Genomic DNA, 24,032 nt, shown 5'->3' on the forward strand with positions numbered 1-24,032 from the left:
GTGGCTTGCGTGACGCTTTGGTTTACTTTCGCTCGCCGCCTCAATGGTGGTGTGATGGAGTTGGAAGATTTCAAATTTCCACTTTGTCTCTCTTTCTCTCCCTTTCTCATTCTTTTTCCTTTCCTTTTTCTTTTTTCTTTTTTTTTTCTCTAGCGTATAGTTTTTCGTTTATTTTATGTCCTCGCCTTTACAGCCTCCAAACAATCTTCGGTATGCCCCTTATTCTTGATAACATATCAAACTGTTTACATTAGAGTCACTTTTTTTTATTTGAACGTGTTACTAACCATTCTAAATGCTTCACTATTTTGTAGTCAACCGACGAGTGAGTCGCATCCGACTCCAATACAACAACCGCAACAACAATCTTCTTCTTCGCCTTTCTCTCACCATCTTCCGCCACCATCATTAAGTTCTAACAATGCTCCTCCAGGTCAATCCATCTCTCTTCCTCCTCCAAGAGGCATGGATAGGTCATATCAGAGTCCGATGCGATCTCCACTCACTGGATCGTCCAACAACAATAACAACAATAATACAACTTTATTTGGCAATGCAAACAATAATCCACCTTCGTTAAGTAGCCAACTTGGCACGACACTTCCTCCTCCAAGCTCTTTTTCTACTTCAGACCATTCGAAACCTGTGTTACCACCACTTCCTTCAACGGCGCGTGCTCCTTCACCTTACGATGATCACCATCATTCAGCTCTATCTTTACCTCCACCTTCTTCTCAACCAACGGAACAGCGACAAAGAAGCTCTACAAGGACACCACCTCCACAAAAGTCTCCTTCTACTGAAACATCAAGTCAATCTGCTGGTTACCGACCTCTGAATGTACGAGATGCTCTTACTTATTTGGACCAAGTGAAAGTGCGATTTTCTGATCAACCTGACGTATACAATCGTTTTTTGGATATCATGAAGGATTTTAAGAGTCAAGTGTAAGTAGGATATATATATATATAATATTTATTGCATGGATAAAGGCTCATATTTATTTATTAATATAGAATCGATACGCCAGGTGTCATTGAACGCGTATCTACATTATTCAAAGGTCACTCTATGCTTATATCTGGATTTAATACTTTTTTGCCACCTGGTTATCGAATTGAATGCTCTAATGATCCTCATGAACCTGATCTTATTCGTGTGACAACGCCAAATGGTACAACAACAACAACTGGTGGTCGATTAAATATGGAGCCGGAAAATTCTATGCTTTCGGATCCTTACTATCATCCTCATCATCCTCATCTTCCTCCTCCACATCAACCATCCATGCAAACTTCAACACAACATGCTCTTTATGCAGGCAATCCTCCATCCCAACCTCCTCTACCTCCTCCTTCATCATCCTCTATCATGGCTTCGGCTCCATCTACAACGTCTTCTCAATACATGCCCATGGGACGATCATCGGTAGCTCCACCTCCACCAGCATCACCACAGAGCGGAAAACGGTCTCCTGTGGAATTCAATCATGCCATCAATTATGTGAATAAGATAAAGGTAGATTTTTTTAAACGAACGAATGGAGTTGAGTATTATCAGAAACTGACTCTTCCTCTTTTTTTTTCTTCTTCTTCTTCTTTAGAATCGATTTGCAAATGAACCAGATACCTACAAGCAATTCTTAGAAATATTACAAACCTATCAGAAGGAACAAAAACCAATTCAAGAAGTTTATGCTCATGTGCAATATCTCTTCAACGGTGCTCCCGATCTTCTGGATGAATTCAAACAATTCCTACCCGACATTACTGGTCAACCTGCCAGTGTATTATTCGGTGAAGATCATGGCCCATTTTATGGCGAAAACGGTATGGACTCTACCCCTGTCACATATGGTAGTGGGAAACGTGGTGGAATGACTCAGAAGAAGAAACGAGGACCTATACCTCCAGGTGCTGTTGGAAAAGTAAGTTGAAAAAAAAAGGAAGGTACAATTCAATTGATAAGCTAATCATCTTTTTTTTTTTTTTTTTTTTTTTTTTTTGGTTTAGCGATCGAAAATATATCACAAACATGATGATGTCGAAGCTCTCCGTGTTGATCCTTACGCATTTCCCGCTTCACCATTTGATCCAGTACATCCTACAGTGTCTGCAGAAGAAGTCGAATTATTTGAACGTATCCGCAAATATATTGGCAATAAACCATCATATGAAGAATTTCTCAAAACCCTCAATCTTTACACACAACAAATTGTTGATCTGGATCAATTAATGGAACAAGTAGAAGTTTTCATTGGAAGTAACAAGGAATTATTGGATTGGTTCAAGAGTGTACTAGGTTATGAATCCAAAGAACATCCCATTCGACGTCCTGCTCGTACGCTTGCCAAACCTGATTTGATGCATTGTGCTACTGTGGCTGATAGTCCTAGTTACCGTTTAGCTCCAGTAGATGTAAGTTTCCAAACTTGGTTGCAAATATCAAAATTGACTTATTTTTTTTTTTTTTGTAGTGGCAAAATCAAACTTGTTCTGGTAGAGACCAATTAGCTTGGGAAGTCTTAAATGATGTTTATGTATCTCATCCTATTTGGGCTAGTGAAGATGATGGTTTCGTTGCTTCCAAGAAAAGTCAATATGAAGAAGCTATGCATCGATGTGAAGAAGAGAGGTAAATCGACGATAGCTGATAAAAAAAAAAAAAGAACGATATTAATCTTATTCTTATTTGATTATTTAGATACGATTACAATATGAATATCGAAGCCAATCTCAATACTATTGCATTGTTAGAACCTATTTCTAAGAAACTAGAAACTATGACATTGGAAGAAAAAGCAGCCTATCGACTTTATCCTGGACTTGGTGGACAATCTGTTACCATTTACGAACGTATCATCAAGAAGGTCTATGACAAGGAACGAGGCATGGAAATCATTGAACTTTTATACAACAATCCTGCTCAAGTTGTTCCAATTTTATTAAGACGATTAAAACAAAAAGATGAAGAATGGAAGAAGGCTCAGGTAAATATATATATAGAAAATAATATTAATAATCAAATAAAAGTAAAATCTCATGCAAACAATCTAATTCAATATCTTTTTTTTTTCATTAGCGTGAATGGAACAAAATATGGCGTGAACTAGATAACAAAAACTATTATCGATCTCTGGATTATCAAGGCATTACCTTTAAAGGCAATGATCGAAAAGCAATGACAGTCAAGGCTATGGTAACGGAAATTGAAGGATTACATAAAAGCAAGAAATTGAAACAAAGCCAAAAGAATGTATCGACCAAGACGCATTGTCAATTTATGTTTGAATTCCCTGATAAGGATGTTTTCAAGGATGTGACTCGTGTTGTGTATTCTTATATCGATCGCCAAGCTGGATTCAACAGCCATGATAGAGAAAAGGTACGCACATTTATTCGATCATTCATACCTCTCTGTTTCAATGTTGACAATGTGGAACCCGAAGGTGTCAGTAACTACTCGGACGACAATGATGATGATGAATTGATGGATGATGATGATGACGCTCAATCAACCAACACCGAGGATTCAGAATCTGATGTAGCACGATCACCTAGCAAACGAGAAGCATCACCATCACGGCGACGCAGCAGACGTGGCCGCAACCAAGAAGATGATCACACGATGGACTTGTTACGCGATGTTCTTACCAAAAACAAAAAGGCATTGGATGAAATGGGACCTGTCAATGTACGACCCTCGTCTCCTGATGCAAACGACACTTCCGTGATGGAAACAGATACCGATGTCGATGTACCCGCTACCGCCACTTCCGAAAACAGCAAGAGCCCATCCGCACAACCACCTTCTACCAACGTACAAGAAAATACACCTCAAGCCAATGATATCTCATCACCATCGCAAAATGAAAAACTCTTGACTGCTGCCGCTGTGGCTACCGCCCCCGAATCAAGGAAACGAACAATTTATAATTTCTTCTGCAACACTACCTTTTATGCCTTTTTCCGGTTATTCGAGGTAATCAAAGACTATAAACCCACTGGTCAACAATATTGGTATTAACTATTTTTTTTTTTTTAATTTTTTATTCTGTAGATGATTTATGGTCGATTACTAAAATTGAAACAACTGAATGAAGAATACATGAAGGATCCTCGTCATGGAAAGAAAACTAATCAGGTTGCGTTACAATTAGGACTCTATAGCAACAAATTTGATGGTAAAATCTTGATACAAAAAAAAAAAAAAGTTTAATGTACGATACTGATTTTTTTTTTTTTTTTGATGTTATTATTAGACATTTCGACTTCGAATGGATACTATAACGCTGTACTGGATTTGATTGATCGATTCTTTGATGGTGAGGTTGAACCTCAATTGTTTGAAGAAAGCATACGATATTTCTTTGTGACAGATGCCTATTTACTATTTACTATCGATAAATTGGTCCATGCATTCGTAAAACAGGTAAGACAATATAGTCTGTTACTTAAGAAAATGCATACGATAAAAAAAAAAAGGATATCAAACTCATACATTTTTCTCTAATCTACACTTTCTAGATTCAAGCCGTTACTGTTGATACAGACTCTGTTGAACTCGTGCGCCTCTTCCGTAGTGATCAAGAACTAGATGTGACATCAAGCAGGATATTATCTGTTTATAGATTAAGAGCTGAAGAAATCGTGGGATCTGAAGAAAACTTGTACAAGATCAATTTTGTATGTAGTGATGACAAAAAAAAAAAAAAAGATATATAGATCAACTCACATTTATATCTATATATATAGGATAAGAAAACGGATGTGATGACGATTCAATTACTTGATAGTGATGATTACATGTTGGAACCAAATAAGGAAGACAAGTATGAAGATTATATTAGCAGCTATATGGACTGGGTCAATCCAACCGAAGGAGTGTGTATATCATCCATGAAACCAACATATATGAAAAGGTAAGAATAGAATCTGAAAACAATTGATTTAGGAAACAACCTAACATTTTATTATTATTATTATTATTATTTTATTTTAGGAACTTACGACTACAAAATGAGGATCTCGATGAAATATATGTCCGGTCCCAACTCCAATATAAGGTTGATCAAGATACCTACCGCATGTACTATATCGATGGATCAGAAGATGTGTTTATTCGTCCTAGTCAAAAAGCAACAGATGTGCAACAAGCCATGTAGATTCTATTTATTCATTTGAACTTGTTTTTTCTATATACAAATACATATTATATATCTTTTTTTTTATTGTGAAAATTTACAACCAATAAATATTACATTGATCATTCCCCATCTTTTTTGTTTTAATTTATTTGATAGAACTATATCTTTGTTAATAATAAAATTGCTATCAAATTATCAAGTTATATGTCATCACTTTGTGATCATCAGCACCATCCATTTCTGTAATATAAAAAGAAGATGCCGAAATATGTTCGAACCTGAAAGCAAAGATACCTCCAATCACAGCGCAGAAAAGAAAAGAAAATTTATTATAAAGGAAAAACCACTGTATAATTGCAAAGAAAAAAAAAAAGACACTAAATAGTAAAGGGATAACGATGATACTAAGTAGCTATTGAAGGATGTGGATTACTACTAAGTCACAGGTTATTGCTACCAGACTAACATAGAAAGAATGGAATGATGCTAGGCTTATGAATCGCGCCACCGCAATCATCCTCAAACTTTTTAGTCATTGGAATGCCAGATCTTTCTAACCACCAAATATGATCCAAAATTTTTTTAAAGCAAAAAAAAAAAAAAAAAAGAGATGATTTTGCATCATAGAATCACCAATATAAATATATATATAAGCAGTTAGTGTTATGCTTCTTGTTGACCAAATAAAAAAAAAAGAACTTACCATAATATGGTATGTGCAATGGGTGATCAAATAATATATCGAGATAGTATATGAATGTCAAGTAAGAAAAGGATAAAGAAAAAGGCAAAGAAATAAAAAGATCAAGGAATGGTATTTTATAGAAAAAAGTCAAATTTTTGCTGAGGATGCTAAGAATAAGAAGGGGAAACTCTTTTATCAGTCATCGGATGATGATGATTGTCTCTTCTACGGTATGTTGGTTCTTTTTCATGGGATGCTAAGAATAGACGTGAATTGTCTTTTCATCGGATGATGATTGTTTTTTTATTTACTAAACAGGAAGAACGTGATGAGAAACAATGCAAAAAAAAAAAGAACAAGTCTTGTTATTGAGAACGATCATTGATTTAGTTATGATCATTAAGGAGACGATGATAAAAGAAGAAGAAAGTTTTTATTGATGTCATTAATCATCCATTTCCGTAATATAAAAAAAGAGAATCACCACAAATATATTCAAACCCCAAAGCAAACAAGTGTCTAACCGTAACGCAGGAAAAAAAAATAAAATAAATGCGCTTCACATGGAAAAAAAATCAGTAATTCTAAATGGATGCATATTCAAGTACATGTTTGTGTGGTAAGAAGGCCAACCAGTCAGAAGTCGTTGTCGGTAACAGACCCATTGCATTCACTTTATAAATCCCTAAGCAGATGGTAATAATATGAAGGCCAATAAATGTCAATTTTGAAATCATCAAGTCTGCACCAGGCTGCTTGGATCCTTTAGTTTCAAATCTTTCAAAGGCTATAATATATAAAACAATTGAATGAGTATATCTATCATTTTCTATTTTTGTAGGAATAAAAAAACTTACTTTGGTTTAAAGACATGATGGCCTTGATAGGAGTGATGAAGAGCATGACAGTGATCATGACTGAAAAGATTTGCACACCATTGCCACTCATATAGATCATAAATGCATTCATTGGAATACTTTTAGCAGGACCAGTAGCTACATCCCAAGCTCTTTTGATTTTCATTTCGACATCATTATGATCTTGATTCTTTGGACGTGCTGACTTCTATATAGAGGACACATGGATAGGTCAATAAGATATGATATATATATTTCTTTGGCTTTTTACCATTCCGTAACGAGATTGTAGTGCTGACTGTTCAAAGCCAATTGGATTAATGGATTTTCTATAGAGGTTGCCAGGATAATGTTAATCTAAAGAACTGTTAAATAAAATGAATGCACTTACGTCGCTGTGCTAGTAATGGAAGCATAATCTATTGACCAAGTTGACATAATAAGGTACAAGTAAAAAAGAAAAAAATGTAGAGAAGAGGGAAGAGAGACACGAACCTTTTTTTTTTTTTTTTTCTTATGTCTGTTCTTCAATTCATTACCAGCCAGCCAATCAATAAACAACCAAAGAAAGAAAAAAAAATCATCTATGCATTCAAGACGAGATCAGTTGTTTGAATAAAAATAAAAATAAAAAAAAAGAAAATGAACAATACATCTTTTATAAAAATACACAATGTACAAGAAAAAAAAAGAGAATTGACCTTAAATATTTATATTGAAGCAAATCAAGTGCCAATTATCAGTTCAACATGGCTCATCATTAATGCGATACATCATCATAAGAAATATCATCTTTCACAGGAATCATCATCAGTATATAGATTCGAGAGATTCTATTTGTCTAAAGAATGTTTTTTTTTTTTTTTTTTTTTTTTTTTTTTTTTTTTTTTTTTAGCGTGATGAGTTTGTTCCACGATTTTTTACGCATTATAAACAGTTTGTCCTTTTGATCCACTAACAGAAAATATAGTCATAGATAATATACACCTCTTTTGTTAATAGTACGAGAGGATGATAGAATTAAAAATGGGTTTGAGGGATGATTAGAGCCATTTAGACTGTTGACTTTTTTTTGAAAATTTTCTATTTCACAGCTAAAAATTTGAAATTCCACAGCCAAATTTTAGCTGTAAAAATATAATCGTCGAAGGGTCATCAGGCAATTTTTCAAAAAATCGATGAATATATATTGGCACTGATTGCGCATTAGATGACAAGATAACTGATAAAATGGAATTAGATGATACTAGGCTACTTTTTTAAGAGGAATGTAACGATGTTATTTTTATCGGATGATGGTCACTATTGAATGAGGGATGACGAAATTGACGCTTATTTTTTAATTTATTCTATAAATTGGGAGACAAGATATAAATTTTATCAAGTCAATTCAAAAAGAATGATTTCATGTATCTTCACTTCAAATTTGATGCAATGATGATGATTTTTGAGCGAGTTGCAAAAGTAACAAAAGATACACATGTTGATTTTGTTAGTGCAAAAGACAATGGTTTGGATTTTTCAAATGGCTTTTTCTCGTTATGGAGCAAATGAACCAATGAAAAGTCATTATCTATTGTTAGGCTACTTTTTAACAGTGCATCTAGTAGATTAGAGAGTTTGAAGAAAAAGTCTGTACAACTAAAAGAAAAAAGAAAAAAAAAAATCGTGCCTAGCAAAAAAAAAAAAAAATTATTTGGCTGACAAAACATTTGATATGCCGTTACCTGAATTGGTCAAGTCCAGTGAGACAGAAATTGAAGACCAGTAAGAAAGAGAAACAAACAAAACCAATGAGATATCCAGGTTTATTCATTTTCTGTACCCATCATGACAATGCGGAGACTATCTGTCAAAATATAAGAAAAAAAAAAAGAAAAGAGAATAACAAGATCATTGTATGAGAAATAAGTTTTTTTTTTTTTTTAAAAAAAAATCATCTTTTAAGAGATGGCTCATACCTTTTAACCTTGTTTTGGATATGATGATTTTTTTTTTTTTTATCAAATACGTGGATTATATCTTTGAATGACCCTCTGACCAATGACATCAAGGCAACGAGTCGTTTTAGAAAAGATGCGGAAGATGAATGAGTTATCTCCGTCAAGTGGTATCTTTTGACCATATTGGGTTCGAAAGTGAGAGTTTCTCACGTTTTTATGCTGTGGATTTGTCATTGAAAAATTTCATACTAACCTCACTTGGTCTATTCTGGTCAATTCGTTGTTTAGAAAGAGGTAGAATATAAAGATGAAAACCGAGATTCATGCATATAAACCAACCTCTGGATTTCAAGAGGATGATCATCATGGTTATTTCGTTGTTCCATCATATAATCATTTATGTTTTATTTTAGGGTTCATCATCATATAGAAAATGACATGATCATATATACCATTGAACACTTAATGGATGTTGTCCCTGACGGTCATTGAGTGTGGGGTAGTCTGAGGCTAGTAATGACAAATTTGTCTAATTCCACATCGGGGCTTCCTATTTTTTATCTCTTTTATTGGTTTGCTTGGTTATCGCTGAGAAGACCGACAAAAAAAAAAAAAAAAGATATAAAAATCATTTCATTTTGTTTCTCTCTTTTTTTTTTTTTTCTATATACTACTTATTTATTCCCACTTTTTTTGAATCATCATGGCTACTGTTAAAGAAATGAAGACTGTCACTGCATCAAGTAATTTGCATCCTTTGGATCAATTAACTAGTGATGAAATCATCCAAGTTGCTCAAATCACTCGTCAAGCCAAACCTGATATGAACATCATCTTCAATACCATCACTCTCCGTGAACCTGCTAAGGACAAGATGCTATCTTATTTGGGTTGGGAAACTACTGGTCCTCGTGTGACGCATATTGAACGTGAAGCCCTTGTTGTTGCTTTGGAACGTCCTTCCATGAAAGTGTTTGAAGGTATTGTTTCTTTGGATGCTCAAGACCTCAAGTCTTGGACTTTTGTACCTGATGTGCAACCCATCTTGACCATGGATGATATGTTTGAAGTTGAAGAACTGGTTTTAAAGGATGAAAGAGTACAAGCTGAATGTCGTGAATTGGGTATCACTGATATGTCTCAAGTCTTTAATGATCCCTGGGCCATTGCTCGTCATGTGAACTATCCTGGTCGTAACAGACGTCTTATGCAAGCTTTGATGTATATGCGTACTTGTGAAGAAGATAATCAATATGCTCATCCTTTGGATTTCGTTCCCATTGTTGGTAAGTCTTAGTGAAGAATTAAAAAAAAAAAAAAAAAAAAAGAGGGAGATGAGCTGATGATATTCCTTTTTTTTTATTTTATTAATTAGATATTGGATTGATGAAGGTGATTGGTATCGAAAGAATTAAACCAAGAGATAGCAAGTTTACTCGTCCTACCATCCCATTGGAAAAACATAACTTTTTGCCTGAATTCATTGGTGAAGAAAACATGCGTAAGGATGTCAAGCCTATCATTATTCAACAACCTCAAGGCGTATCTTTCAAGATCAAGGGTCAAGAAATTGATTGGCAAAAGTGGAATATGCGTATCTCTATGAACTACAGAGAAGGTCTTGTCATTCATAATGTCAGTTATCAAGATGGTGCCGAAAAACGTCCTTTGTTCTATCGTATTTCTTTGTCCGAAATGGTGGTTCCCTATGCTGATCCTCATACTCCTCACTACAGAAAGGTAAATAATAATAATAATAATATAGAAAAAAAGGAATAATAAAAAAAAAAGAAGTAAAAAGCTAAACATCTTTTTTCTTTATTTTGGATGATTATTCATTCTTCTTAGCATGCCTTTGATGTTGGAGAATATGGTTTGGGTTTATGTACCAATTCTTTAACTTTAGGTTGTGATTGTTTGGGTTCTATTTATTACTTTGATGCTACTTTCAATGATCATAAAGGTCAGCCTTATACTGTTCCCAATGCTATATGTCTCCACGAAGAAGATCATGGTATTTTATTCAAACATACTGATTATCGTAATAATCGTGCTCACTCTGTCCGTGGTAGACGTTTGGTTATCAGTCAAATTGTAACAGGTAAAGAAATATAAATAATTTTGGAAGTATAAAAAGGTGGGATCAATTATTTAATTTTCTAACTCCTTTCTTTTCTTTCTCTTTCCCTTTTTTTTTTTTTTTTTATTCCGATAGTTGCCAACTATGATTATGGTCTTTACTATTACTTTTATCAAGATGGTACTTTCGAATATGAGGTCAAGGCTACTGGTGAATTGAATACTCATGTGTTGGCTGAAGATGAAACTCCTGGAGGTCATGGTGTTATGGTTGCACCTCAAATCAATGCTCAATACCATCAACACTTCTTCACCATGCGTATTGATCCTATGATTGATGGTCAAAAGAATACGGTTGGTCAAGTCGACTGTCACCGCGTGCCTTATCCTACTGGTCATCCCATGAATGCCTTTGGTAATGGTTTCTATTCTGAAACAACTATGTTCCGTGATACTCATCAAGCTCAAGCCATTCCTTCTTATGAAACCTCTCGTGTATGGAAGATTTTCAATGAAAACCGCATTCATCCCTATAGCAAGACACCTGTTGCTTGGAAGGTAACATCTATGCATCAAGCTCCTTTGATGGCTCAAGATGATTCTGTGGTGGGTCAACGTGCTGGTTTTGCCAAAAAGACAGTGTGGGTAACTCCTTATGATGAAAAACAAGTGTTTGCTGGTGGTTTCTACTGTAATCAATCCGATGGTAGTGATGGTGTGGAAGCCTGGGTTAAGGAAAAGAAGAGTGTATCTGATACCGATATCGTGCTTTGGTTCACCTTTGGTATCACTCATTTGCCTCGTGTGGAAGATTTCCCTGTTATGCCCGTCGAATACTGTGGTTTCAAGATGCAACCTTGTAATTTCTTCATCGCTAACCCTGCTATGGATATCCCTGCTACTAACAAGAAGATAAATCAATCTGTGAATGCCAATGCTGAATCCAAGGAAGGTGGTTGTTGTTCTACCAAGCTTTAAAATCGTCTGTCTATGTTTCGGTTACCTTAGTTGATTATATTATTATTAGTATTATTATTATCCCCCATCCTTTTTTTTTATATATGTATATTGCTGGACGATTCTTATCCCCTTTTGTACCATAGTGAATTTATATTTTTAACTCTTCCATATATGTTTTTTTTTTTTTTTTTTGATGATCAAAATAAAAAAACAAAGCATTTCATTTTTTTTTTTTTTTTTTTTGGAAATCATTTTTACAAATAGATGACTAGATCTTTTTTTGTCTATATTTTACAGGATAGATTTGGAAACGAAATTGTGAAATTATCTTCAGATTTATGCCTTAAAAATAGGTATTTTTTTGGATAATCCAAGGGGAAGGTTTTTATTTTACTTCCATCATATCTTATAGAAAAATGATATAAGACGAATGAGAAAAATAATCAATATAGACAGCTGTATTCTGTATCAATCAATGACTTGTACAATAAAAGATCATTATTACTATTGAGAAGAAAAAAGTACTTCTCATCTGTTTCTTTGCGACTTGTCAGATACTTATTGTTTAAAAGGCAATGATGGATACTAAATCTTTAAGCCTATCTTTTTTTTTTTTTTTTTTTTTTTTTTTTTTTTTTTTTTTTTTTTTTTTTTTTGCGGATCTCAAACAGGTTAACGCATATACCTGTCATCACTTTGGTTTAACATAGTTTCACGATCATTGGCTTCAATAGTCCAGACATCTCGTCATGCGTATAGATGTGAGATGATGCAATTCTAGAGAAAAGACCAAATTCGCTTTTTTTTTTTTTTTACAAATACAAAGGTATACGAGAGAAACAATATAAATAAATTACAATCAAATTTTATTGAATATAACACATAATATATAAATAATAATGAGACAAAGAGGTGTAGATGAAAAGAATTATTCTCTTTCGTAAAACAACAAATAAGGGGCACTAGCTAATACTGTATCCAAGTCCACTTCTTCAATCGATTCATCGTTGCATCGCCAGAATTTGCTCGGTGATAGAGATGTTTGATGTCGTTGTGGATGATGAGATTGAAAGATGCCATTGTGTCCACCATAATATCCAGATGAGGTACCCATCATCATCATATGAGGAGGTCGAGCATCTTGTCCTGTTGGAAGTTTTTTGCGTCGATAGGTGATAAAATGACCAGACTCATGTCCGCCACCATAATGTACTATCACTGCATTCAGTCGGTATTGAATGGGTCTAATTGCTGGAAGTGTCAATGATGGTAATAAACTGGGTTCGCTTCTATTGTCCATACCGTTATTCTTATTGTCATCATTGTTGATATCCTGTTGTCCTGGTAGAATAACATTCAATCCATCTTGTTGCCCATGTACAAACTGTTTCCCTGCCATATTTCGAAGATATACCAAACTAGTTCGACTTGTTCTTATTTGAGGTGGCGTGCCAGGCGCTGATTTTGACTTGTTAGATGAGGAAGAAGATGGACTTAAAGATGCGGTTGGATCTTGAGTGTTGAGATAACCATTGGTAGTATAAGGAGCCAAATCAAGATATTCAGGAAACTGAACATTACAATGGTTCTTTTGTACGTAGCCAGAAGGATGATACATAGACCTTGATAGATGAAGACAAAGCGATTTTGGTGGGTTGGCGAACATGGTTTGTTTTGATGTACAAGATGCTGTTTCTGGTGGAATTAGAGTAATACCAGGCTGCGTAACAAAAAAAAAAAATACAAATGTATGAATACTCCTTCACGAAAATTGTATTTAAATACCAGTTATTGTAATTACCAAATCATTTTCTACATCTGTTTGCAGAGCTTGTTCAAGTTGATCGATCTGTGACTTCAGTATTTCACTATGTTTCGTTTTTCCATCACTTGTTGAGTTTTTCCATTCTTCTTTCAGTCTTTCTAGCGTTGCCAATAATGTACATTTCCTACATTGGTAATCGTTCAATATATCCATTTTGGTGTAAGTTCCTAAGCAGCTTTCCAGCGTACAATTGGCCTAGACACGTATGAGTTGAAATAAGTTAAATGAGTTGCTCCAACCTTTCCCTTTTTCCTCTTTATCTTTATAAAACGTTTACCATTTGTGGTACAGGCAATGATATATTGTCAAAGGTATGATGTCGAATAGGTGCCTAAAGATGAAAAAACAGAAGAAGAAGAAGAAGGAAATAGGTTGAGTACACAGCTCTTTTTCATCTTTTTTTTTTTTTTTTTGGGAAAGGAAATTGAACTTACCGTATAACCACATTTCAAACAGCTAATTTTCGAAGCAGCTAGACCAGTAAAAGGGTTTCGAGGACGACGTGGACGATGATGTAAGTTACCTCCAGTAGTAGATACTGAAAATGAGCTCCACATTGATCCAAAAGTTCCCATTGAAGAAAATGATGATGATTCAAAAGCGTCCAAGGATGAAGCCGAAAGAGGTTCCTGCATAAATAAAAGTTGATTGCAGCTTAGTATGAAAATATCTTTTTTTTTAAAAAAAAAAATTACCGTTTCAGCAGCAAGATGTCGAATAGCACCAACGTCTAATAAGGAAGGTATTTGTTGTTTATATTGTATTTCTTCTTCAGAGGTTAGTGAACTTGATATAATTTGGAATAATTCATGAGCATCCTACAATTAAAAAAACAATGAAATGTTAATAATGCATCAATAAGACAAAAGTATATAAATAACCTTCTTACCTGTTGTTCTCGACTGATTGTTCCTCGTGTTTGACGTTCGAGTGCCTGTATGATATCCGTAGGAGCTATAGATCTTGGTCGTGAAAGAGGTCGGTTCAACACTAATTCATAAAAATCTTAGTAGGTGGTAATAACCTATGTATATGTAATGATGATCTGCTTACTTTCAATAGTGGAATAAAGAGCAAATGCAACAGATTGAAGAATAAACTCATTTGGAGGGACCTGAGCACCTGCTTCATCACCTTGTTCATCCACTCGTTCAGCCTAGTAACAATCATGAATAGAGTAAATATATAATACTATCTTTTTTTTTTTTTTTTTACCAAATAAGATCTTAAACAAGAGAGTGTAGCCAATGCCTATAGATACATAAAGCAAGGATTAGTAAAAATTTTTTCAACTTAATTTCTAATTGATTCTTACCTGTAATATAGAATTGGCAAAACAAGAGTTTCCAGTATTAACAAGGCCAAGTACATACTTGTCATCCCGTTCTACCAATGGAAATATATATATATATAAATGAATATAATATGATTACTTTTCAACGCGAGCACCTAATTCTTTTTTTTTTTTTTTTTACCTTTTGATATTTTTGATTTGATTCTTCTTCGACGTTTCTTTGATTCCGAATTACTTGAAGATATAACATATCCAGAAGCAGCAAGAGCTATACCAGCCATAGCAGCTATAGCAGGCAAATGATAATTGGATGAAGATGAAGAAGACATTATCTTTCTTTCTTAAAACTATATCCTTATATATATATATTGTATATATTGTATATATCAAGAGACAAGAGAAAGAGACAGAGAGAGAGAGAGAAAGGAGATCTAAGAGGGGTATTAAAATGAAGTCAAAGTAAAAGGAGAGGAAAAAAGAGAAAGGGATACAACAAAAAGAAAGAAATAAAGAAAAAAAAAATGTGGCTCCCCAAACCCAAAAATACAGACTGAGTTTCAAAGTAAATTCGTTTATTATGGACTCGATACAGTACAAACGCTATCCTATGATGTTTCTATAAAAGAAAATCATTTTTTAGTGGAACATAATACAACACTTTTTAACCAAACTTACCTTGTACCATTAAGATTAAGTTGAGAGGTCTTTTTAGAAAGATCATCATCATACTGCGCAAAGATATTTCGACTTTCAGATTTGGGTTTACGAGTAACAGGAGGAGTAGATTCATTACTAGTAGTAGGACGAGTACCTTCATCATGAGCCAAGGTAAAGGAAGAACCTAGACGATTGGGATTATGAGCGACTAAAGGTTTTGCTTTTGGAGGTTCATAGGAAAAGATGTTTCGATTGGGAGCATTTTCATCTGGTTTTCGGATAGAGTGACGTACTTGATCATCAGGATGAACGGGACCAAAGATTCTACCAGGTACTAAGTATTATTATAAAAAAAAGAAATAAGATATAATAATATATGATTTTATTTCTTTTCTTACCAAACGCATTTTGACCAGGATTAAACTATGAAATAAAAAAATAAAATAAAATGAATGATTGTTAAATAGTAGTGATTCATATTTACCTTTGCTGGTAGTTCTGTTGAAGGAGTAGGAGAGGTAGGATTAGAACCAGTAACACGTAATGCATTGACTTGTTCAGCACCAATGACAGGCCATTTATTTCGTTGAGAAATGACATTTAATTGTTTCAAAACGGATGCTTGATCCCAGTAAATCCTAATTCTTGCAATCAAATCATTTTCAAATTGAGCGGAGATGACCTATAAAAGGAAACAATAGAGTGTGAATCAAACAAAAAGGAACAATAGATTATATATATATATATATTTACCACAGGAATCTTGATAGTAGAATTCACCTAACCAATATTATAATACATTCATTTATCAATTAAAAAAAAAATCAATATAATAATAAAATAAATGTTTTTAACTTACATAATAATGTTCATCGAGATTAGGGAGTAACCAGTTACATTCCATTTGTTTAAAAGTGACAACCCAATCTACTTCTTCCATAATCTTGTTTCCAGAGATGACTTGATTATGAACCTGTTCGGCAATAGTAGTTGACTTTGATAAATAAAACTTTCGAAGTTCAGTATTAGATTGAATAGTGACACCAGTAGGAACATGAGTTACTGTTGCGTCAGTTGTATATAAAGCAATATTATCAGGTTTCTCTTTGTATTGACTCCAAGTATTTTCCATAATAATAATGATAATAGAATAGATAAAAAAAAAAATAATGAGAAAGGAAAAAAAAAAAAAAGAAAGAAAGAAAGGAAGTAAAAAAAAAAAAAAAAGGTTAAAGTGATACAAATTAGGGAAATTTAAATGAACGACTGATACAATAGGAGATACGTGTAACAATGAACGCCACCTTCAAAAATAAGCATCAATGATTTATATACAGATCAAATAAGGAGAAAATAATTGTAGGGGAATAATCAATTTATTATTATTTCATTTTATTAGTGCTAAAGACAAAAAAGAAATATAAGAAGAAAAAAAAAGAAGTATAAAAATAATACACTAAGCACAAAAGATATATATTTATGAAACCAAAAAAAAAAAAATATAATCATCATGATTTGTATCTAATGATTATTCACTTTTGATGAAGACGTTTGTTGTGATCGTTTGATAGGTTGTTCTGCATTTAAATCATGTAAGGAGACTTTACGACGAAGACCATTTGGGGAACCTAACAAAAAAAAAAAAACAAGTTTTTATTAGCCAATCATTTTGTTTATCTTTCACATTTTCACTCTTACTTGGTACACTAGATAAATCTCTTTGAGCAATCACACGTCGTACAGTGGGTAAAGGTTTATTGGCAACTTTTGGTAATAATCTACCATCATTATTGGAAAGTGATCGAACATGACCAGTACGGCCTACTAAAGGACGTTGTTGAATATTGGATAAGATAGGAGGAGATGATGATTTTCTTAATCGGACACGTAAACCATCAGATGATTGTGATACCAAAGGAGGACGGATAACGAAAAGAGGAGATGAAGGTGGAGAAGAAGACATGGAAGCCATTGGACGAGGTTGATGATAACGATGTGTAGTAGCAGATTGAGACCGTTGAGGTGTTGGTACAGTAGCAATAGAAAGATCTTCAACAGATAATACATCATCATCTTCTTCTGTAATAGTTCGTTCATCTGAATGTTCTGAATGTTGAATAAAAGCCATTTCTTGATCCACTTGAAGTGCACGAGCCACGTTGTCCACAACCAATAATCCAAATAATAATCCCCATCTTATAGGTACTTGAACCACATTTTGAATACCTTTATTATGTACCTTGAGTTTACTGATGACTTGAATCATTGAAGCTTGTACTTGTAATAACACGATAGTAGTGACTGAAGGTGCATTAACGGGTGTATCTTGCATTTTATTATCGTGATAATCTTGATTTGGTGATGATGTTCCACTTGAGAAAACATCCCTTTTAGCTTGATCATATAACATATTGAGGTGTTATCCAAAAAAAAAAAAAAAAAAAATAGTAAAAAGAGAAGAAAAAAAATGAGTGAGAAAGAGTTTTTTCTCTTTGTCTTTGGGTTGGCGGATAATGAAAAAATGGGGATCAACAACTTCTTCTTTCAGCTGATAGCGCCTTCAGGTGTGACAAACAACTGTACATAAAAAAGGACTGGGTAACTTTTTTATAATATTTCATATGCTAACTAACCCACAATTGCTTTATTATAGAAATTTCTCCATTTACTTACTACTTATTTATTTTTATTCACTGAAATTAAAAAAGATTGGATTTGATTCCCTAATATATTCTAATTTTTAAGTGAGAAAGAGCCAAAAAAGAAAAAATGGTCTGTGCAATGTCACCTTTTTTTTTTGTAATCCTAATTTCCAACCTTTTTTTTTTATATATATATAAAAATATATGAATATTATATTTTATTCACAAAAGAATCGGGTTGTCTCCGAGATGTGACTGAAAGAAAAAATGTCGCACTGAAAAAAAAAGACGTGTGAGAGTCTTGCGGATATCATGTACCACAAAAGAAGCTAACTGCTCTTATCTTTTCTTTTTTTTGTCACTTGCCGCCCAACTTTCAATGCAGAAACAACCAAATAAATAAATAAATAAAAACCTGAATGATACATCAACCCCACTTTAGAATTACCTTGTTTTGCATAAGTCAGTAATCGTCATAATAAGGGAAGGATGATAACGGAAAGACTCTTATTTGTTACTTCATTTCGACTATATATGTATATCATCATTCTACATCATATTCCCACACTTTTGTTTTGCCTCCAAAAAAAAATATCATCTCCAATATCTTGCATCTATGTTATTGTTTTTTATCCATCACCAATAATGATCCATTATCTACCTATCGTCACCCATCTATTGTCATCCACTCATCATTCATAATCTATCATCATCCATCATCCATCCATCACATATCATCCGTCCATCATATATCATCCGTCCATCATATATCATCCTTCCATCATATATCATCCTTCCATCATATATCATCCTTCCATCATATATCATCCTTCCATCATATATCATCCTTCCATCATATATCATCCTTCCATCATATATCATCCTTCCATCATATACCATCTCATGATCCCATCATCAGTCAATAAAATAAAAAACGGAAGAAAGAGCGGATGTTTATTATTGTGTAATATACTTGGGCCAGCCAATGAGTGGGGAGAGTAATAAATAAAAAAAAAATATGTATGTGTACTAAAGTAGATAAAAAAACAATCAGGGGGGAGAATGAAGTATAATACAAAGGTATCACCAAATCGCCGATGCATCTATTTTTTTTTTTTTTTCATACAACCCAATCAGTCATCAAGAGCGAATCATCAAAGATATCAAAAGGAAATGATCCCATTTGTTGTTCAAAAGAAAGCATGGTGGAAGATGGTTCAGTGGTATTTAACAAATCTTGAAAAGAAATATCTTGACATGTCATTGTTGTTGTTGTTGTTGTTGTTGTTGTTGTTGGCGTTGAAGGTATAGATGGATCCAACCAGTCGAAAAACGATGATGATGTTATAGGGTCCAACCAAGTAGGCATCAGAGTGGTTGTTGTTGGAATAAAAGGTGTTGTTGGTAGAAGTGAAAATGTATCATCCAAGATCGAAGTAATGCTAGTATTATCGCTATTATTATTATTATTATTATTATTATTGTCGTACAGGTGACCATCATATAAACACGGTGTGGATTTTGCCTTTTTGAGTAATGGTTTGCTTGTTTTTTCCTTGGATGTTGTATATTCTTGGCCTACATCGATCCCACTATCACAATCAGAATCATGATCGTCGTCCATTAGTTGGTGTAACTCTGGCATGGATCGTTTCCGTTTGGTTGATGTTGATGGTGTCATTCGAAAAGTGGTGAATAAAGGAGAATTATTCATTGTTTTGTTATTCTTTGAGGATGATGATCGATGGTGATATAAAGTACGAGGTAATGTCACTGGTTGTTTACGAATAGGACCACGTCGTTTGATCAGATTGTCAATAAAACCTTGTTCTTGCCCTGTACGAATAGTCCAATAACTTCCTTTTCCTGAATTTGATGATCGTTGTATACGAATAAAAGCTTTGTTTAATGATAAATTATGTCGAATAGAATTCTATAGATAATAACAATCAGTAAAAAAAAAAAAAAAAAAAAAAAAGGTTGTAATATATAATTTAATTTTATCTTACCTGCCAACCATGTTCAGTCATAGAATAAAAAGGGTAATGTTGAGTAATCCATTGATAAATATCACTAAGAGTTAATCTTCGATGATCACTTGAAAGAATAGCATGAGCAATCAAAGTAGCATAAGAATAAGGAGGCTTATCATTTGCATCTAAAGGTTGCCAAGAAGGAACTATATGTAAAGGACCAGGAGGAACTACTTTTGTTGTTGTTTGATAATCCATTCGTTTTTGTTCAATAGGTATTGTTGATTTATCTTTTGAAGGTCCATCTACTACAAAAGTATAAGAAGGAATAATACTAGTGGCATAAGATTGATTTTCTGTCATGATTCAAAAAAAAAAAAAAGTGGAAGAAAGAAAAGAAAAAGAAAAAAAAAGAAGAAAATAGGAATCGATTTAAATACAGAATCTATCTTCAATAGGTTACACTGACTTTTTTTTTTACCTTTGCACAAAAATGTGGAAAACGGCGTGACAAAAGATCCTTGTTGCATTAACCTCCTCCTCTTGATTATTCTTGACTTTGAAATAGCTTGCTTTTTTTTTTCTGAAGAAAAAGGTTATACTATTTTGTCTTTATAATAAATAATTCATCAATATAAAATAAATCTGGCTTTTTTATTATATAAGAAAAAAAAAAAGGAAAGAGAGAGAAAGAAAGAAAGAAAGAAATAAAAAAAAAAGAGTGAGGATGATTCGCATGGAAGACAAAAATGTTGAAAACCGCGTGGAGATAGAACAACTTTCAGTTACAGAGAAAATCCGCTTTCGGGTCATACATCCGAACTTGAAACCCTTCTGCTTACTTGATGGTTGTACTACCTTTAACCAAATATAGGTCATACAATAGATCTATAGAATCTCATTTTACCTGTGCATATACCATAGATTGGCTCTCCGTTCTTTTTTTATGCCTGTTTTTATAGAATCAACCGATCAAAAAATATCTGTACTTTTTTTTTAAGTTTTTTTCTACTACCTCATTGCTTATCATCGTCATCATCATCATCCTCATGATGTAATGACATCATGGTTGCCTATGATTGTATTCTTTTTTTTTATTATTAACTAACTATTTCATCGTATAAATCCATATTTGTACATGTTTCAAAACTACCAGACTTGACATCCTCCTCCTATAAAGAAATGAGTTTGAATTCAAAGACCTACGAGCCAATAAAAACATGTGAGTCCTTGACATGACACCTTTTCCTTTATTACTTTTGATAATGAATAATCAAACTGTGTAAGTAAACAACGATCCGAAAAAGGAGATATATATTCATACGATAACTTATATTAGTAAAAAAAAGAATAAACTGTAAAGAGCAGTATGTTAAAGAGATGCTCAAATCAAAGATTCATATTCCGCAGTGACAAACCTGTGAGTGACTACGAACAAGAGGAGGGGGAGAAAAGAAAAAAAATGGCTGAATCGAATCTTTTTTTTTTTTTTTTTTTTTTTTTTTTTTTACATAGACTTTACTACCTTTTCTTTTTTTTTTTTTTTTTGGTCACCATGGATAATCTCAATCACTATGGCTCTAGTGATGAAGAAGATATTAATACCGCACCTTCAGTTCAGTCTAACTCAACGGCAATGGTGATAAATACAGCTCCTGATACTGGATTTGAGGTAAGTAAAAAAAAAAAAAAAAAAAAAAGGATGTATGATTTTCCTCTCTTTTTTTTTTTTTAAATGAATGATGAATAATTTTGGTTCTTTTTCTTATTTTTCTAATAGCAAATACAACCTGATCGACTTTACACAGCACCAACCGCGACAGAACTAACTGTTAATGTGACTTATGATGATATGAATCAACCTATTGTAGGACCAAAGAACCCTTTCGCAGAACGACGATTAGCAACGCAAAACATTGTAACGGGACATGTAGAACAACAAGCGATCTCTGAATCTGACTTTCGAACACAAATGCGAACTTTTGAATCGTATGGATATGCACGCGATCCTTCAGCGAACACGGCCAATTTAACAGGACACATTGGACAAGGTGTGAATGGAACTGGATTTGTAGGCAATCTAAGGGCAGCAGCAGATATGAATGGAGCCACCATTTTTGACCGAGCACCTAAAGCTTATAGACACAATCAAGATCAAAAGAAGAAACGAGCGAAAAGGGGTGATCCAGGTGTATTGGAAGGTGAACATGCTTATAAAGGACCTTGGGCTGGATATGAAGATGATGGATATGAAGATCGTGGACCTCAACGTGAAGAAGAAGAAATCAAGGAAGAACAACCAATTGAACAAGCAGTAACATCACGATTTGAACAAGATGAAATGGCTCCTGAAGAAGTACATGATGATGCAACACAACAAGACAGAAATTCACAACCCACTGGACATGAAACTACAACATTCCATGGTGCTCAAGAATATGATTATCTCGGTAGGACTTATATGGCTGTACCTCAAGATTTGGATATCAATCTTAATGGTGAACCTGGTACTCAACAATGTTTTATTCCCAAGAAACTCATTCATACCTGGGATGGACACAAGAAAGGAACTTCAGCTATTCGATTCTTCCCTGGATCTGGTCATTTATTGTTAAGTGCGGGTATGGATAATAAAGTTAAGGTAAGAAGACCAAAAAAAAAAAAAAAAAGAACATGTTACTTTCATTTATTTATTTATTTATCTGGTAAAAATTTAGATTTGGGATGTATATCATGACCGAAGTTTATTAAGATCATATATGGGACACAGCAAAGCAGTACGTGATATAGCGTTCGACAATGATGGACGAAGGTTTTTAAGTGCAGGTTACGATCGATGTGTGAAATTATGGGATACTGAAACTGGCAGATGTATTCGATCTTTCTCCACTGGCAAGATTCCTTACTGTGTGACTTTCAATCCGGCTCCTGATAAACAAAACATCTTCCTCGCTGGTTATTCTGATAAAAAAATCATTCAATTCGATTGCAATTCTGGGAAAATCACTCAAGAATATGATCAACATTTGGGGGCTGTCAATACCATCACTTTTGTGGATGACAATAGACGTTTTATTTCCACTTCGGATGATAAGACCATGCGGGCTTGGGAATATGATATTCCTGTTGTGATCAAATATATTGCCGAACCTGATATGCATTCTATGCCATCTGTTACGTTACATCCTAATAGTAAGTGTCTTTTTTTATATATATATACAATATTTTGAAAAAAAACACGTATGTTGTTATGGGATAGGTGCTGATTTTTTTTTTTTGATTCCTCTAGAGAAATGGATTGCGTGCCAATCATTGGATAATCAAATCTATGTCTATGGTGCCCGTGATCGATTCAAGGTAAACCGCAAGAAACACTTTTCTGGACATTTGGTGGCTGGTTACGCATGTAAACCAGGTTTCTCTCCTGATGGTAAATTCCTCAGTAGTGGTGATTCAAATGGTAATGTCTGGGTATGGGATTGGAAATCATGTAAATTACTCAAAAAATTCAAGGCTCACAACAAAGTGGTGGTCAATACCGAATGGCATCCTCATGAAACATCAAAAATGGCAACTTGTTCTTGGGATGGGGTAAGTTGGTTAAAAGAAAAAAAAAGATCAAAGACAATAATTAACTTCTTTTTTTTTTTTGGGAAATAGTACATTCACTACTGGGATTGATCTGGACAGTTTTGTTATTTACTCTTATTATCATGATTGTTATTTGAATACGGTTCTTTATTATTCAATAAATAACTCTGGTGATTCACTGGAGATTTTGAAATCAATATTGTATATTTGTGTGTATGTGTGGTAGCTTGATTTTATTGGAAGATTGGCTTTCGACTTGGATTTCTCTTTCATACCCAATTTGACTTGATTTTTGTTTTTTCTTTTTATTTATTGAACTATAAACAATGGAGGAGAGATGGCAAAAGGATATAAGGGAATAATAAAGAAAAAAAAAAAAA

General features: G+C 33.7%; 9 protein-coding genes across 9 annotated transcripts; 4 read left to right on the plus strand and 5 right to left on the minus strand.

The window, feature by feature from the left end:
* Nucleotides 1-489: 489 nt before the first annotated feature.
* Nucleotides 490-4,925, plus strand: BX664DRAFT_260824 (uncharacterized protein; the record flags this gene model as incomplete). Its single annotated transcript, XM_051540650.1, has 13 exons — nucleotides 490-947; nucleotides 1,017-1,192; nucleotides 1,322-1,518; nucleotides 1,604-1,859; nucleotides 2,098-2,417; nucleotides 2,477-2,634; nucleotides 2,704-2,989; nucleotides 3,082-3,635; nucleotides 3,918-3,981; nucleotides 4,060-4,183; nucleotides 4,262-4,431; nucleotides 4,527-4,685; nucleotides 4,755-4,925. The coding sequence occupies 13 exons, from the start codon at nucleotides 490-492 to the stop codon at nucleotides 4,923-4,925; spliced, it is 3,093 nt and encodes a 1,030-aa protein (XP_051401418.1).
* A 1,312-nt stretch (nucleotides 4,926-6,237) lies between these two features.
* Nucleotides 6,238-7,164, minus strand: BX664DRAFT_328614 (uncharacterized protein). The gene is made up of 4 exons (XM_051544635.1): nucleotides 7,080-7,164; nucleotides 6,960-7,017; nucleotides 6,689-6,896; nucleotides 6,238-6,618 (listed from the first exon to the last, which is right to left on the minus strand). The coding sequence occupies exons 1-4, from the start codon at nucleotides 7,124-7,126 to the stop codon at nucleotides 6,416-6,418; spliced, it is 516 nt and encodes a 171-aa protein (XP_051401419.1). The 5' UTR covers nucleotides 7,127-7,164; the 3' UTR covers nucleotides 6,238-6,415.
* A 2,150-nt stretch (nucleotides 7,165-9,314) lies between these two features.
* Nucleotides 9,315-11,807, plus strand: BX664DRAFT_294395 (copper amine oxidase). Its single transcript, XM_051542095.1, has 4 exons — nucleotides 9,315-9,917; nucleotides 10,007-10,371; nucleotides 10,480-10,732; nucleotides 10,847-11,807. The coding sequence occupies exons 1-4, from the start codon at nucleotides 9,335-9,337 to the stop codon at nucleotides 11,686-11,688; spliced, it is 2,043 nt and encodes a 680-aa protein (XP_051401420.1). The 5' UTR covers nucleotides 9,315-9,334; the 3' UTR covers nucleotides 11,689-11,807.
* Nucleotides 11,808-12,507: 700 nt separating this feature from the next.
* On the minus strand, nucleotides 12,508-15,316 carry BX664DRAFT_98101 (uncharacterized protein). The gene is made up of 10 exons (XM_051549818.1): nucleotides 14,971-15,316; nucleotides 14,811-14,881; nucleotides 14,711-14,746; nucleotides 14,549-14,651; nucleotides 14,385-14,485; nucleotides 14,191-14,313; nucleotides 13,930-14,124; nucleotides 13,773-13,826; nucleotides 13,472-13,690; nucleotides 12,508-13,390 (listed from the first exon to the last, which is right to left on the minus strand). The coding sequence occupies exons 1-10, from the start codon at nucleotides 15,116-15,118 to the stop codon at nucleotides 12,599-12,601; spliced, it is 1,842 nt and encodes a 613-aa protein (XP_051401421.1). The 5' UTR covers nucleotides 15,119-15,316; the 3' UTR covers nucleotides 12,508-12,598.
* A 73-nt stretch (nucleotides 15,317-15,389) lies between these two features.
* On the minus strand, nucleotides 15,390-16,578 carry BX664DRAFT_348219 (uncharacterized protein; the record flags this gene model as incomplete). The annotated part of the gene is made up of 6 exons (XM_051547568.1): nucleotides 15,390-15,405; nucleotides 15,465-15,780; nucleotides 15,845-15,869; nucleotides 15,931-16,128; nucleotides 16,200-16,226; nucleotides 16,306-16,578. The coding sequence occupies 6 exons, from the start codon at nucleotides 16,576-16,578 to the stop codon at nucleotides 15,390-15,392; spliced, it is 855 nt and encodes a 284-aa protein (XP_051401422.1).
* Nucleotides 16,579-16,726: 148 nt separating this feature from the next.
* On the minus strand, nucleotides 16,727-17,882 carry BX664DRAFT_328621 (uncharacterized protein). Its single transcript, XM_051544636.1, has 2 exons — nucleotides 17,145-17,882; nucleotides 16,727-17,074 (listed from the first exon to the last, which is right to left on the minus strand). Exons 1-2 carry the CDS (start codon nucleotides 17,854-17,856, stop codon nucleotides 16,968-16,970), a joined length of 819 nt encoding a protein of 272 aa, XP_051401423.1. The 5' UTR covers nucleotides 17,857-17,882; the 3' UTR covers nucleotides 16,727-16,967.
* A 672-nt stretch (nucleotides 17,883-18,554) lies between these two features.
* BX664DRAFT_328622 (uncharacterized protein) lies at nucleotides 18,555-18,978 on the plus strand. Its single transcript, XM_051544637.1, has one exon. It carries the CDS (start codon nucleotides 18,578-18,580, stop codon nucleotides 18,788-18,790), a length of 213 nt encoding a protein of 70 aa, XP_051401424.1. The 5' UTR covers nucleotides 18,555-18,577; the 3' UTR covers nucleotides 18,791-18,978.
* Nucleotides 18,979-19,020: 42 nt separating this feature from the next.
* On the minus strand, nucleotides 19,021-20,439 carry BX664DRAFT_277612 (fork head domain-containing protein). The gene is made up of 2 exons (XM_051541367.1): nucleotides 20,098-20,439; nucleotides 19,021-20,021 (listed from the first exon to the last, which is right to left on the minus strand). Exons 1-2 carry the CDS (start codon nucleotides 20,422-20,424, stop codon nucleotides 19,209-19,211), a joined length of 1,140 nt encoding a protein of 379 aa, XP_051401425.1. The 5' UTR covers nucleotides 20,425-20,439; the 3' UTR covers nucleotides 19,021-19,208.
* Nucleotides 20,440-21,599: 1,160 nt separating this feature from the next.
* Nucleotides 21,600-23,794, plus strand: BX664DRAFT_98180 (WD40-repeat-containing domain protein). The gene is made up of 5 exons (XM_051549819.1): nucleotides 21,600-21,733; nucleotides 21,842-22,702; nucleotides 22,779-23,253; nucleotides 23,351-23,652; nucleotides 23,722-23,794. The coding sequence occupies exons 1-5, from the start codon at nucleotides 21,617-21,619 to the stop codon at nucleotides 23,740-23,742; spliced, it is 1,776 nt and encodes a 591-aa protein (XP_051401426.1). The 5' UTR covers nucleotides 21,600-21,616; the 3' UTR covers nucleotides 23,743-23,794.
* The last annotated feature ends 238 nt before the right edge of the window (nucleotides 23,795-24,032 follow it).

This window comes from Halteromyces radiatus (genome assembly GCF_025201355.1).
Source record: "Halteromyces radiatus strain CBS 162.75 chromosome Unknown BX664scaffold_3, whole genome shotgun sequence".
Classification (NCBI taxonomy): domain Eukaryota; kingdom Fungi; phylum Mucoromycota; class Mucoromycetes; order Mucorales; family Cunninghamellaceae; genus Halteromyces; species Halteromyces radiatus.

Bases quoted from the DNA above. Each gene is read 5' to 3' on its own strand.
- BX664DRAFT_98101 (XM_051549818.1), bottom strand. From the start codon at position 15,118: ATGTCTTCTTCATCTTCATCCAATTATCATTTGCCTGCTATAGCTGCT. The intron at 14,125-14,190 runs GTAATTTTTTTT...TTATTTATGCAG, and splicing joins GACATCTTGCTGCTGAAACG to GAACCTCTTTCGGCTTCATC. The intron at 13,391-13,471 runs GTAATTACAATA...TTTGTTACGCAG, and splicing joins CAGATGTAGAAAATGATTTG to CCTGGTATTACTCTAATTCC.
- BX664DRAFT_98180 (XM_051549819.1), top strand. From the start codon at position 21,617: ATGGATAATCTCAATCACTATGGCTCTAGTGATGAAGAAGATATTAAT. The intron at 21,734-21,841 runs GTAAGTAAAAAA...TTTTTCTAATAG, and splicing joins CTCCTGATACTGGATTTGAG to CAAATACAACCTGATCGACT. The intron at 23,254-23,350 runs GTAAGTGTCTTT...TGATTCCTCTAG, and splicing joins TGTTACGTTACATCCTAATA to AGAAATGGATTGCGTGCCAA.
- BX664DRAFT_328622 (XM_051544637.1), top strand. From the start codon at position 18,578: ATGATAACGGAAAGACTCTTATTTGTTACTTCATTTCGACTATATATG.
- BX664DRAFT_294395 (XM_051542095.1), top strand. From the start codon at position 9,335: ATGGCTACTGTTAAAGAAATGAAGACTGTCACTGCATCAAGTAATTTG. The intron at 9,918-10,006 runs GTAAGTCTTAGT...TTTATTAATTAG, and splicing joins GGATTTCGTTCCCATTGTTG to ATATTGGATTGATGAAGGTG. The intron at 10,372-10,479 runs GTAAATAATAAT...CATTCTTCTTAG, and splicing joins ATACTCCTCACTACAGAAAG to CATGCCTTTGATGTTGGAGA.
- BX664DRAFT_277612 (XM_051541367.1), bottom strand. From the start codon at position 20,424: ATGACAGAAAATCAATCTTATGCCACTAGTATTATTCCTTCTTATACT. The intron at 20,022-20,097 runs GTAAGATAAAAT...TATTATCTATAG, and splicing joins TGACTGAACATGGTTGGCAG to AATTCTATTCGACATAATTT.
- BX664DRAFT_328614 (XM_051544635.1), bottom strand. From the start codon at position 7,126: ATGTCAACTTGGTCAATAGATTATGCTTCCATTACTAGCACAGCGAC. The intron at 7,018-7,079 runs GTAAGTGCATTC...CAACCTCTATAG, and splicing joins TCCATTACTAGCACAGCGAC to AAAATCCATTAATCCAATTG. The intron at 6,619-6,688 runs GTAAGTTTTTTT...TATATATTATAG, and splicing joins CATCATGTCTTTAAACCAAA to CCTTTGAAAGATTTGAAACT.
- BX664DRAFT_328621 (XM_051544636.1), bottom strand. From the start codon at position 17,856: ATGTTATATGATCAAGCTAAAAGGGATGTTTTCTCAAGTGGAACATCA. The intron at 17,075-17,144 runs GTAAGAGTGAAA...TTTTTTTGTTAG, and splicing joins AGATTTATCTAGTGTACCAA to GTTCCCCAAATGGTCTTCGT.